The sequence below is a fragment of the Pristiophorus japonicus genome, chromosome 11, assembly GCF_044704955.1.
Source record: "Pristiophorus japonicus isolate sPriJap1 chromosome 11, sPriJap1.hap1, whole genome shotgun sequence".
Lineage (NCBI taxonomy): Eukaryota > Metazoa > Chordata > Chondrichthyes > Pristiophoridae > Pristiophorus > Pristiophorus japonicus.
In genome coordinates this window covers 205557175-205570650 of record NC_091987.1, presented here as the reverse complement: position 1 = coordinate 205570650, position 13476 = coordinate 205557175, and the positions used below count along the sequence as shown (strand labels likewise).

General features: G+C 45.3%; 1 protein-coding gene across 6 annotated transcripts in view; it reads left to right on the top strand.

Moving 5' to 3' along the window:
* dixdc1b (DIX domain containing 1b) overlaps nt 1–12218 on the top strand; it is a 192008-nt gene extending 179790 nt beyond the window's left edge. For 5 of the 6 annotated variants that reach the window (XM_070894441.1, XM_070894439.1, XM_070894438.1 and 2 more), the window contains 5 exons: nt 5347–5508; nt 6735–6801; nt 7132–7237; nt 8821–8929; nt 9304–12218. In XM_070894441.1, the coding sequence (XP_070750542.1) occupies nt 5347–5508; nt 6735–6801; nt 7132–7237; nt 8821–8929; nt 9304–9387 (528 nt within the window). In that variant the 3' untranslated portion in view covers nt 9388–12218. Of the gene's footprint in view, nt 1–5346; nt 5509–6734; nt 6802–7131; nt 7238–8820; nt 8930–9303 lie in introns of those variants that run through there. The other variant, XM_070894445.1, reaches the window with a different exon arrangement.
* The last annotated feature ends 1258 nt before the right edge of the window (nt 12219–13476 follow it).

The window sequence follows — 13476 nt, the reverse complement described above, 5'->3', positions numbered from 1 at the left end:
GACTGGTCAGATCGCAGTGGAGGGTGTTGGAGATGGGTGAGGTGGGGGGGTGGGATCGGGCAGGGGCGGGGGGGGCGGTGAAGATGGTAATCGGATGGGGGGTCCGGGGGGTGGTAGAGATGGCGAGTGGGGGTGGTGGAGATGGTGATCGAGTAGGGGATCCGGTGGGTGGTGGAGATGGTAATAGGCAGTGGGGGGGTGGTGGAGATGGTGATCGGGCAGGGATGGGGGTGGGGGGGGTGGAGATGGTGATCGGGCAGGGATGGGGGTGGGGGGGGTGGAGATGGTGATCGGGCAGGGATGGGGGTGGGGGGGGTGGAGATGGTGATCGGGCAGGGATGGGGGTGGGGGGGGGTGGAGATGGTGATCGGGCAGGGATGGGGGTTGGGGGGGGGGTGGAGATGGTGATCGGGCAGGGATGGGGGGGGGCGGTGGAGATGGTGATCGGGCAGGGATGGGGGGGGTGGAGATGGCGATCGGGCAGGGATGGGGGGGGGTGGAGATGGTGATCGGGCAGGGATGGGGGGGGCGGGTGGAGATGGTGATCGGGCAGGGATGGGGGGGGGCGGGTGGAGATGGTGATCGGGCAGGGATGGGGGGACGGTAGAGATGGTGATCGGGCAGGGGTGGGGGGGGGGGCGGGTGGAGATGGTGATCGGGCAGGGATGGGGGGACGGTAGAGATGGTGATCGGGCAGGGATGGGGGGACGGTAGAGATGGTGATCGGGCAGGGATGGGGAGGGGGAGTGGTGGAGATGGTGATCGGGCAGGGATGGGGAGGGGGAGTGGTGGAGATGGTGATCGGGCAGGGATGGGGGGGAGGGGGGGGTGGAGATGATGATCGGGCAGGGATGGGGGGGGGGTGGAGATGGTGATCGGGCAGGGATGGGTGGGGGGTGGAGATGGTGATCGGGCAGGGATGAGGGGGGGGGGGGGTGGAGATGGTGATCGGGCCGGGATGGGGGGACGGTAGAGATGGTGATCGGGCAGGGATGGGGGGGGTGGAGATGGTGATCGGGCAGGGATGGGGGGACGGTAGAGATGGTGATCGGGCAGGGATGGGGGGACGGTAGAGATGGTGATCGGGCAGGGATGGGGGGACGGTAGAGATGGTGATCGGGCAGGGGTGGGGGGGGTGGAGATGGTGATCGGGCAGGGATGGTGGGGGGGGTGGAGATGGTGATCGGGCAGGGATGGGGGGACGGTAGAGATGGTGATCGGGCAGGGATGGTGGGGGGGGTGGAGATGGTGATCGGGCCGGGATGGGGGGACGGTAGAGATGGTGATCGGGCAGGGGTGGGGGGGGGTGGAGATGGTGATCGGGCAGGGATGGTGGGGGGGGTGGAGATGGTGATCGGGCAGGGATGGGGGGGGGGGTGGGGGGTGGAGATGGTGATCGAGCAGGGAGGGGGAGTGGTGGAGATGATGATCGGGCAGGGATTGGGGGGGGTGGAGATGGTGATTGGGGAGGGATGGAGATGGTGATTGGGGAGGGATGGAGATGGTGATCGGGCAGGGATGGGGGGGGTGGTGGGGGGTGGAGATGGTGATCGAGCAGGGAGGGGGAGTGGTGGAGATGATGATCGGGCAGGGATTGGGGGGGGGTGGAGATGGTGATTGGGGAGGGATGGAGATGGTGATTGGGGAGGGATGGAGATGGTGATCGGGCAGGGATGGGGGGGGGTGAGGGGTGGAGATGGTGATCGGGCAGGGATGGGGGGAATGGAGATGGTGATCGGGCAGGGATGGGGGGGCGGGAGTGGTGGAGATGGTGATCAGGTGGGAATGGGGGGGGTGGGGGGTGGAAATGGTGATCAGCGGTGGGAGTGTTGGAGATGGTGATTGGGTGGGGGGTCTGGGGGACGATGGAGATGGTGGTCAGGTAGCGTTCTGATTGTGGAGCAGACAGATCGCTGGGGGGCGGGGGGGGGGGAGCTTACAGGGTAGCTTCTGCTGTAAAAGCAGTTACCTTGTGGCTTCTCGCCTCCTTTTACCTGTTGGGCTCCCAAGGCTGAGAAAACCATCCAGCATGGACGAAAAATAAAAACACCCTTTGAAAAGCACAGTCTACTTAAACCGTTTCAATATCCCGACCTGCATCCTGAGAATGGATTGGTTGCCAGCCCCCGTCCCACCTCTGTTAAAACCAGAAATGGCAAGGTTCGAGTTGGGTTGGGTTCCTGTTTCAGATTTTTAACTTTTTTAACCTTATGGCCAAACCAAACCCGCCCTTTTTTGGGTGTTAAAATTACCCCCTCTAAGTCCATGGATGTGATTCATATCAGTCCTCCACTGTGTTAAGTTGGCTAATGCCATTGAATGCCAATTTAAGACAGCTGAGCAGGCTTGGGGCGGTAAAGTTACTGAGATCCGTCAACTATGCTCATTCTGTTATGTAATGCAGCACATTACATAACTGAAGAGCCATCATTCATCATGTGAGCTGAACAGAAGAATTGAGTTAAAATCAACCCATATGAACATTCATTAAAAATGCAAGTTCAAGAAGATAATACAGCTGTATCTTGTCCCCAGACTTCAGGCTTTCACCTTTGTGTTTTCAACGGAGATAAGCCCAAATTCTCTTTGCTGCTGATTTGCAATACAGACAAAATTGTTCGGTTTGTTTTTTGTGAAAGTTGGAAGTATGTTGCACATAATGTTGCAAAACTTTATCGAGCCATGAAAAATCTCCACTCCAACACCATATGTTTCAAAAATCCACAGAACATACAATTCCACTTCTGCACTTTTGATGCTTGTTGGGAGCGCAGAATACAAAACAAATCAAGTCCAGCCCATGATTGTTGATTAACATCAATGGACTGAAAAGTCATGGACTGACAGTGCGAAAACTTTGCGCCTCACAACGAGAGCAAAGAAACTAAATCTTCACTCCCTGGTTGGAGAAAAGACATCATCCAACCAAAAAGGAAGAAGATGGGTATTAAATACAATACTGACCAATTCCATCATTTTTATTGTTGCCTTCAAGCGCCTTTCATAAACCCTCCTGTGTCGTAGGTATAAAATCCCTAAAAATTCTTGGCATGTGATCCGAGTGGTTGTGGCTGGATCACACCCATCATTGCCCTCCAGTGCTGGCAGAGTTTGCAAGGTCAGTGGGAGGGTACCCAATTACCTGGGTCAGGTGGGCACAAGCACTAGTAACAGGTGCATCTCCAGCACCCACCTGGCCCAAGCAGCTGGAAACTCTGACAGCTGCCTACCACTGGAGAGATGGAAGGGATTGCCCAGGCCACCGCGCCTCCCGAAACCCTGCCATGTCCCTTTCATCCCTCTCTGTAAAGGAACTAATCAAGATATTCCCATTTGCTTGGCCTTGACCCCTCTCCCCCTCCACCACCACTTCTGCCGATCTGGAGCTATCTGACTGTGTACTACCCGCCAGTACTATGCCGGGACCCGAATGAGCCAGGGAAACATGAACTTCCTGCCTCTTGCTCCAGTCCCTGATGACATTTGCTTTGTAAGGGGCAGGCTGGGATTCTTCCTCTTGCAAGGCATGCCAGAAAATTCTAGAAACCGTTGGGACCTGTCGCAACCAGATCTCTGGCATTTTCTGGGCAGCTCTGCTGGTTTTCTGATGGAGTTATGACATCATAGGCGGTCCCTCGAATGAGGATGACTTGCTTCCACATGAGTTCACAGATGTTTCAATGAAGGACCCGATGTTCCAGTCCTGAACTCCAATTGAGGGGGTGGAAGATGCCTGTGCATGGATTTTTTTTTAAACATGTGGTGACCGTTGCACACCAGCCACCACACGGGCTCGATAGAGTTAGGCCTTTATCCAGTGGCAAGGGGTAACCAGGACGACTGGAGACCTGCTCTGAGTTATGACAGAACACTGAGGAACCACCCATAGATTTTCAGGGCCAAAATGTGGTTCGCCTGAGTGAATTCTTGCAAAGTTAGAAGCTAGTGCCTCATGATTTTTATCATTCTGCTGTTAAGTGCAGGTGCTATGGGACCTGAATGTCATCTGGTTGAGAGTAAATATTTCAGGTAACTATGCTTTCTGGAGCTGAAATATGAGTTTGATTTGACCAGGAGCATTATAAAATGATTTTAAAAGGGTGTTCAAAAATGAATTACGGAAGGATCTCTCCACAGTTACCTCAGTTCTGAAACACTGCACAGTGCACTGATGATTGCAGTGTTATCGAATCACTGTCTGAATATGGCTTTCTGGTTGTTATTACATCAAGAGATGTGGACTAGCAGCAGTGAAGCTCTGATTATTATTTAATTACCACTTCCTCATTGCTATTGCTGTTTGCATTAAGTGTATAATGGGCAGTTAACAATATGTTAGATGGATGCATATGATCTTGAGTTGTATTGATAAAATGAATGTGTATACAAGCCCAAATGAATATGCCTTAATAACCCACTCCAAACTATCTGTTGTGTTTAATATCTGGCATAGTGATATGGGATGGTTTTATTGAGAAGTTATGAATGAATATTTTGGCATAATCAGATTGTATGGACAAAGAGGATACTGCATATTTTTAATTAGTAATAAGGAATAATGTCGGACGGTAACCACCAGCCATGTTTTAGGGGATACCAGATTTACAAATATATACATTGCTTTTCCACTGCCTTGCATAAAATATATAATGAAATTAGTAACTAGAAGAAATGAAATGAATAGTAGCATTTAATGTCTGTCTGAGAGAAAATTAAGTAAAAAAAATAATAAGTTTGTTTGATCTTTGGGGTATTTTTAATCTATCCTGGCTAAATCTTTAAAAGAAGCAATTCCAAAAAATATGAGCTGAGTTGAAGAGGAAAATTCAGTGTTTCACAGACATAATTATGCTTTAATTAAGGGATATGGTGGTAGGATATTGCCTCAGGGATTACCTAGAAAGCCAGAACTGTGTTGCTAACATCCAAAGTTGAAGCTTTCAGATTTTATTGATCAGATGTGGTCTCGTCGTTACCAGAGGGCTATTATTTTATCACTTATAGCTGTTCAGCTGCAGCAAATATTTTGCTTTTAGTAGCAGATTCAGTAGAAAGCTTTTACCCACCCTTGTAAATTCCTCACCCACCCCCCCCCCCCTCCGCCCTCAGGCCACTTATAAAGCCGACTTGGTTTTACAGATTGCTGTTTTCAATTTCATGTCAATTTCTGACTGCAAACCAAGTTAAACCTACAGCTTGTAATTCACTTTATACTGCTGCTTTGTGTCTGACGAAAGTAAATATTTAGGTGCCAGTAAACTCAGCGACAGTCTTCTGAAAAATCACAGTCCTTATTTTATTCATTGTACACATTATTCTGTACACTCGTTGTGTATGTAATTTCAGACCGAAGACCTTCAGGTAGTGCGAGATTCTCTGCGAAGTTTACGGAATAGCTTTGGTGGTCATGACCCACAGCACCACACAATCGACACACTGGAACAAGGAATCTCAAGTTTATTGGAGCGAATGCATGAGGCCGAAACACAGAGAAGAGGTGGCAACAAAGTAAGGACATATTCCCAGTCTGTGTAAAAGCAATCTCCAAATGGACCCTTTAGATGATTAATTTCCTATGTATTTTTTGCCCTCTTTATATCAATAGGAACAAACTTCCATTACTTGAAATTTTGAGCTGTCTGATATAAATAACACATGCATTAATACATTTGTCCGAAATTCTTTTATCTACGATTTTCACAAAGGTATTAACCTGTTTATTTTAAATGAGCTAAAGCTTTTATTTAAGTAGTGGACGGAGGTGTTTCATACAAATGTGTGAATGTCTCATTACTAATATTGTACAGCCCGATTTCAACTTCCATAAGTTCAGAATATTTGTTATTTTATGCCACTCAGTGAAGTAGATTGTGTAGCTGAGTTTACTCACTTTGTGAATAAATTAATGGACCATTCCAGAATAACACCCTAAAATGGCTTGACCATAAGATAATGAAGGCACTGTTTTTAATGGAAAGGCTTGCCACACCTTTTTTCTGTATTCCTCAAACACTGTGGTGTGAAGGTGCAATTCAGGATTCGAAGATTGCCACAACAAATTATGCATGTCAGTTCTTCCTTTTCGGGGTCAAAGGCAGTGCCATTGAAATTTAACTCCATATTTGTCATTAAATGTTTATCATTAAAGTAATCTTTAAAACTATGTAATCACGCCTGTTTTTGGTCTCCCAGTTGATGTTTTCTTGTAGTTTCCCCACCATCAGAATATTATCTTCTACTCATTATCCTTAATGACAAAGTTGACATATCAGTGCTTTGGACTAACAGCTATTTTTTCACTAAAATTAGTGAACAGAAAAAAACTACAGTTCTATGTGTTACTGTTGTAGGCCTCAGATGGCCTAGTCAGTAAAGGCACCATTTGATGTAGCACCAAGCCAAACAGACCTCAAGATCCTGGGTTTAATTCCTGGTCCGTACTGAGTTAGTTGGGCCACTGTAATTGGCCTCAAGGCTTCCAGGGTTGGGAAAGAAAAAAAGTCAGTCACAGTTGCCTCGCCAGGGACTCCTGCTGGACAATATGGATGTGTGGGTGTTAGGCAAGGCCAGGACAGATTTTAATCAGCATTGATGCTGGTTAAACAACCTCCTGACATCAGGGTCCAAAATGGCCCAATAAAGTGAATGAGTGGAAGTCGCAGGCTGGTGAGCACAGCGTGAAATCTTCAGCCTAACGATTCTGCTCTGATGTTTCTTTTTATTTACATCTGTAGACTCCTGTGAAAAAATCAGGAAGAAGAGGATCAAGTACAGAGAGAGAATCCTGGCCATCAAATTCCAGTAAGTTCAGAACAATTAAACAGCAAACATTTCACTGACTACTGTCTGTTTGGGGCACGTGTGTGGTTAAACAGCACTGTGAAGCTAATACGCAGGTTGGTTTGGTTTGGGGGGGGAAATCTGTAAAATTGTGAACTTGTGTCTCTGATTCTGTGGCACAGTGCTAGCCTTTCTCATGATAATTATATTCCACTGCGTAATGTTGCAAGCAAATTTTAGACATTGTAATATTTTCCCCCACTGTACTCATACTGACTGTAGGCCATTCACCTGTATATAGTTGCCATTGAATATTTTGCTTTAAAAACAATCTATGTTCTTTCTCAACAGGTCTTCATTCTCACAACAGTCCTGGTCCAAGTAGTTCTGTCTGCACCAAGGTGCTTTATTTCACAGACCGAACTCTTGTACCATTTATGATAAACATTCCAAAGAGGCAAGTATTCTGATTGTACCACCCAAGGGGAATATTTGGAAACTATTTGGAAACAACAGCTGTTGGATCCAATTTGAGGGTACTTGCAAAAGTACTCGATTAAACATTCCTGTGATTTTTGTAAAAATCCTTTTCATAGAAACATAGAAAATAGGTGCAGGAGCAGGCCATTTGGCCCTTCGAGCCTGCACCATCATTCGATATGATCATGGCTGATCATGAAACTTCAGAACCCCATTCCTGCTTTCTCTCCATACCCCTTGATCCCTTTAGCCGTAAGGGCCACATCTAACTCTCTCTTGAATATATCCAACAAACTGGCCTCAACAACTTTCTGTGGGAGAGAATTCCACAGGTTCACAATTCTCTGAGTGAAGAAGTTTCTCCTCATCTCAAATGGCTTACCCCTTATCCTTAGACTGTGATCTCTGGTTCTGGACTTCCCCAACATCGGGAACATTCTTCCTGCACCTAACCTGTCTAATCCTGTCAGAATTGTATATGTTTCTATGAGATACCCTCTCATTCTTCTAAATTCCAGTGAATATAAGCCTAATAGATCCAGTCTTTCTTCATATGTCGGTCCAGGAATCAGTCTGGTGAACTGCACTCCCTCAATAGCAAAAATGTCCTTCCTCAGATTAGGAGACCAAAACTGTACATAATATTCAAGGTGTAGCCTCACCAAGGCCCTGTACAACTGCAGAAAGACCTCCCTGCTTCTATACTCAAATCCTCTCGCTATTAAGGCTAAGATGCCATTTGCTGCCTTCACCGCCTGCTGTACCTGCATGCCAACTTTCAATGACTGATGTACCATGACACCCAGGTCTCGTTGCACCTCCCCTTTTCCTAATCTGCTGCCATTCAGATAATATTGCCACCAAAGTGGATAACCTCACATTTATCCACATTATACTGCATCTGCCATGCATTTGCCCACTCACCTAACCTGTCTAAGTCACCTTGCAGCCTCTTGGCATCCTCCTCACAGCTCAGACTGCCACCCAGCTTAGCGTCATCTGCAAACTTGGAGATATTACATTCAATTCCTTCATCCAAATCATTAATATTTCCTTTCTCGTTTTTCTCTTTGTTGCAGCAGCAGCTGCTGCTTTAAGACCTTCTTCCAGCCCATTGAAAATGCTACTTTGAACCAATCACTAAGAGCTGATCTAGTTCTATGGAAATGTAGCATTTCAGCACAAAGGGGTCTGAGGATGTTTTTGTGAAATTGAACAAGTTTTTTTTTAGAACCACATCAGCTGCAAATTCCACAGTGAGTTTAATTTTTCACTCTGCCTCACCATGGAATGGCGGGATGCAATTTCATCCACGTTCACCAATGTGAGTTCCTAATCTTAGCCACGTCCTTGGAAGGAATAAAAAAAGATCGTAAGCTCAGTCATCCTAGGCTGCTTCTTTACATGTCCAAACCTCTGACACAAGATCAGCATTTTTAGACTCCTGTCTGCATATTCCTGCTCACGCACACTCGGGAAAATCTGTTTTTTTTAAATGGGCCAAATAAAATCCTGCTTAAAATTGCAATCTCTAATTCGTCAACAACTTTATTCTTGCAGACTTGGCGAAGTGGCTCTGAAAGACTTTAAAGCAGCAATAGACCGGGAAGGAAATTACAGATATCACTTTAAGGCACTGGATCCAGAATTTGGCACTGTGAAGGAGGAGGTAAGATCCAGTCATTGACATCATGTCCTGGAAAAATGTTACTGATATTCTTTACTCTTAAGTTGATGGGACAATGGAGCAGTGAAATATTTTGTTGGAGTCATGTTGGGAGAGTGTGTGTAGCTAATGCACAAGTGTGACACACCTTTACTTTTAAAATGCATCCTGTCCCCAATCAGTATTGAATTATGTGATCTTCAAGTAGCTGTGTCATGAGATTTTTTTCTGTAAGTTTGCTGTTAAATATTGATAAAGAAATAGAAAAATATGTGGAAAAAAATAAAGACTAAACTTCCATTTATGTAATGCATACAGAGCACTAAAAAACTACCAAAAGCACAAGCTGACTTGATTTTCATCATTTTTTCCCCCAGCTTTTCCATGATGATGATATCGTTCCTGGTTGGGAAGGCAAAATAGTTGCTTGGGTTGAAGAAGACCATGGAGACAGTAGGTAGACTGAATCTCTCCCCAAATTTGGGAGATTGATTTCATTTTTTTTTTTACAAGACAAAGGTCCAGTGGACAACCACCAAAGAACAGTAAGACACGTCTCAAGTCTTCACATCCTGGTCTGCCCTCAGGGTACAATATCTTGCCGTGCCAACTGCCAAATGTGAACTGGAAGGAAGAGTCTAGTGCAAAAGGTTTCCAAGGCCTTGTGCTGACTAAAATAGACTGGTTATTGTAAAGCTGACATGACTTTCGTTAGTCGCTATACCAGTGTACAATTGTAATGCCATATCATAAGCAATAAGTGGAATTTTGCTGTCGTCAATATTGTGGGAAACAGCTTCCGTTGAATATTGCTATCGTTACACCCTCAATGCTTGGAGTAAATGCAGCTGTAATTGCTTATAGCTGAGCAACAGCTTCAACTCAGGCCATGCCTTTTCAGTCTTAAGTTATTTAAAAACTTACAACAATTTGTAAATATCATCCTTATCATTTGCTTCCACTGAGTAGTTTAGTGGTTGCGGCAAAGGTTTTTCACTTGATTGGTTACAGTTTCGAGCAGTAAGGCTTGAAGGAGTTATGCCAATTTTTCTCGGATATGTAAGTGAGAGAACCTTGCTGTAGTGAAATGGACCCCTTCCGGTTTGGGGGTAGGACTCCTAATGAACTGCAGTTTCGTGCCTTGCGTGCAGTAAGTGTGCCTTTGTCGAGAGTAGAGCTGGTTCGTGGTGTGGACCTTCCTGCCTTGTCAGCTGCAGGAGGTTGTTCGAAGATGAGAGGCTTCATTGGTTTGGAAGGAACAGTGGAATTCATTCATAAAAATTATTGTACTAATTACACCAAACAATTCCAACCAAGACCAAGACTGAACATTCTCCTTTGAAGCTTCCTCAAAGACTTTGTTCCTTAATAACAACAGCACCCACGGTCATTGTCCACCTTGTTATATTGATGTTACAGTATTTTTAACCATGCACAATAAAATCCTCTTTCATTTGAAAGTTTAAGACATCGGGGGAAAGTACCAATAAAAGACGCATTGCATCTTCCCACAGAACGGCAGGAAAAAGTATTGGGCAAGCACCCAGGGCCACTCTTATGAACCCTCTGCTGTCTGGTTACAGAATTGCTTTGCTAGAGACTTGGGAATAGTCTCCTGTCCACACTTGCAAGCATAAGTATTAAAAGGCATTTTGGGAAGGCCATAAGAACTTTTAAAAAGGATTCCAAAAAAAGCTTGGATTCAGTAACTTTGTTTTAGGCTCATCTGTAATGACTTGTAACCTGATTGCCCAAAATGAAAGGTTTTCTGTTTTGTGCATATCAAATTTGTGTTTATTCCCAATTTAATGGACGTGAGTTGCACACAAATATATGTGTATATAATATATACACATTACAGGTTTCACTATGGGTCACATCCAGCAAGAAATGCTGCCTTTTTTTAAGGGGGAATTCTGTTCATCTTTTATGGAATAAACATTGTGCAAACATAAAGGAGAGAAAAAATAGAAGTTAAATAAAAAGGAATTAAGATTCAATAACATTTCTGGAATAGGTGCATAGGTTGAAAGATTTATTTTCTCCCAGTGCTAGTAATTCCAAAATAAAGATTTTGAGAATTCTTACCAATAATGCAAATTTCCCAAGTATAATTGTTTTTAAGAGTCAGTATCCCTATAAGCTTTTTAAATTTTTTGGTTTAATTTTTTTTTAAATGACCATTATACTGCTGAAATCAGCTACTATTTGTAGATTTACCAAATCAACGCTCTGAACTGAATTTTGGTGTAACTACAGATAATCTCGTTATTACAAACATGTGGAAACTGGAATAGTAACCTTTTATAATTGGAGGGTTATCTTTATCAGGCTTGAATTATTCTGACTACTTTTTCACAATGGACTCTTTTTTTTTTAAAAAAGAAAAAAGTTTTTTTGCCACAGTTTCAGCTATTGTACGTGCTGGCACTATGTTCAGAAGACAATAACAGTACTCGGCATTTAGTGTAAGTGCCAAAACAATTACTGCTGTGCAGTTTATTGTAGCAGAGCGAAACATTTCAAATGATGCAGTGGAATTAGTTCATGTGTCTGTTATAAGAGGGTGTTTTGTTACAATAAAGTTTGTTTGAATTGCTTAGACTTGATTGGTCCTTCGGACGGCATCCAGGGGAAAATGTTTGTTATAATAAGGTGTGACTATATCAAGATCTCTGTTTAAAAAAAAAACAACTGTTGCATTTTAAATAAAATGTGTAAGGAGTTCATTTGTTACATAGGCATTCAGTATATTCTGAAAAACCTGCCTCTCAATTTGTCTAAGTTATTGTGTCAAAGCTGAAGAGCTGTGTGTTACGCAGTTGTTGCGCTGTTACATAGAATTATATAGAATTTGCAGCATAGAAACAGACCCTGTGGTAAATGCTGGTATTTATGCTCCACACAAGCCTCTTCCCACCCACAACTGACATCCTTTGTGACTGTGACAAAGGTAAATGATCCCTCCTTGTCCTTCTTGACCTGTCTGCAGCCTTTGACTCGGTTGACCACTCCATCCTCCTCCAACGCCTCTCCAGCATCGTCCAGCTGGGTGGGACTGCACTCGCCTGGTTCCATTCTTGTCTATCGAATCGTAGCCAGAGAATCACCTGCAATGGCTTCTCTTCCCACTCCCGCATCGTTACCTCTGGTGTTCCCCCAAGGATCTATCCTTGGCCTCCCCCTCCTATTTCTCATTTATATGCTGCCCCTTGGCGACATCATCCGAAAACATGGCATCAGTTTCCACATGACTACACCCAGCTCTACCTCACCACCACTTCTCTTGACCCTTCCATGGTCTCTAAATTGTCAGATTGCTTGTTCGACATCCAGAACTGGATGAGCAGAAATTTTTTCCAATTAAATATTGGGAAGACCAATGCCATTGTCTTTGGTGCCCGCCACAAACTGCGTTCCCTGGCCACCGACTCCATTCCTCTCCCTAGCATCTGTCTGAGGCAGAACCAGACCGTTCACAATCTAGGTGTCATATTTGACCCTGAAATGAGCTTACGGCCACATATCCACAGCATAACTAAAACCGCCTATTTCCACCTCCGTAACATTGCCCGTCTCTGCCCCTGTCTCAGCTCATTCTCTGCTGAAACCCTCATCCATGCTTTTGTTACCTCTCTGCGATATCTGCGCTCCTCAACTTCTACCCTCTTGAGCATCCCTGATTATAATTGCTCAACCATTGATAGCCGTGCCTACAGCTGCCTGGGCCCTGAGCTCTGGAAATCCCTCCCTAAACCTCTCCGCCTCTCTATCCTTCTTTAAGACGCTCCTTAAAACCTACCTCTTTAACCAAGCTTTTGGTTATTTCTTATGTGGCTCGGTGTCAAATTTATTTTGTCTTATAACACTCCTGTGAAGCGCCTTGGAACATTTTACTACCGCCAATCTCGCCCCCGCTTCGGACCTCTGACTCGGGCCGACTACTAACTTGTCCCAGGCGTTTCCGGACTCGGGACGTCGGAAAGACGTTCCGAAGTCCGGAATTACCCGCACCTGGGCTTGGGTGTTTCCGGATTCGGGACGTCAGAAAGACGTTCCAAAGTCCGGAAATACACAGAATCTGGAATGGTCTTGGTCCTGAGGCTTCCGGATTTTCGACGCTGTGCCTGTACCATATTTGTATATTGAGAGGAAAGATGGAAAAAAAACTCTAGGGCTGATTTTAACTCCTGATGGGAGGGGACAGAAATCCTGCGTGGGAGCCAGAATCCCGGCAGATTTTAACTGACAGTTAAAATCCTACTGATCATCTGCTTGGCCATTCACAGCGGGAAGCGGCAGCTGACCAGCGGGGGTAGATGTCAATTGGGCAGTGCAGAGGTGGCACGCCGGCAACAGAAGTCAGCTACCAGCAGCAAGGTATGGTTTGGGAAGATGAGGGGGTTGCTCCGAGGCTCTCGCAGCTGGGGAGGGAGGTGGCAGAGGGGTAGCCCAGGGCAGCAGAGGCATGGACTTGCATTGTGGATCATGGAGGAGCAGTCCAGCTCCTCGGGACCCCACTAAGGGAAGTAGAGTCTGCCTAGCTTCCT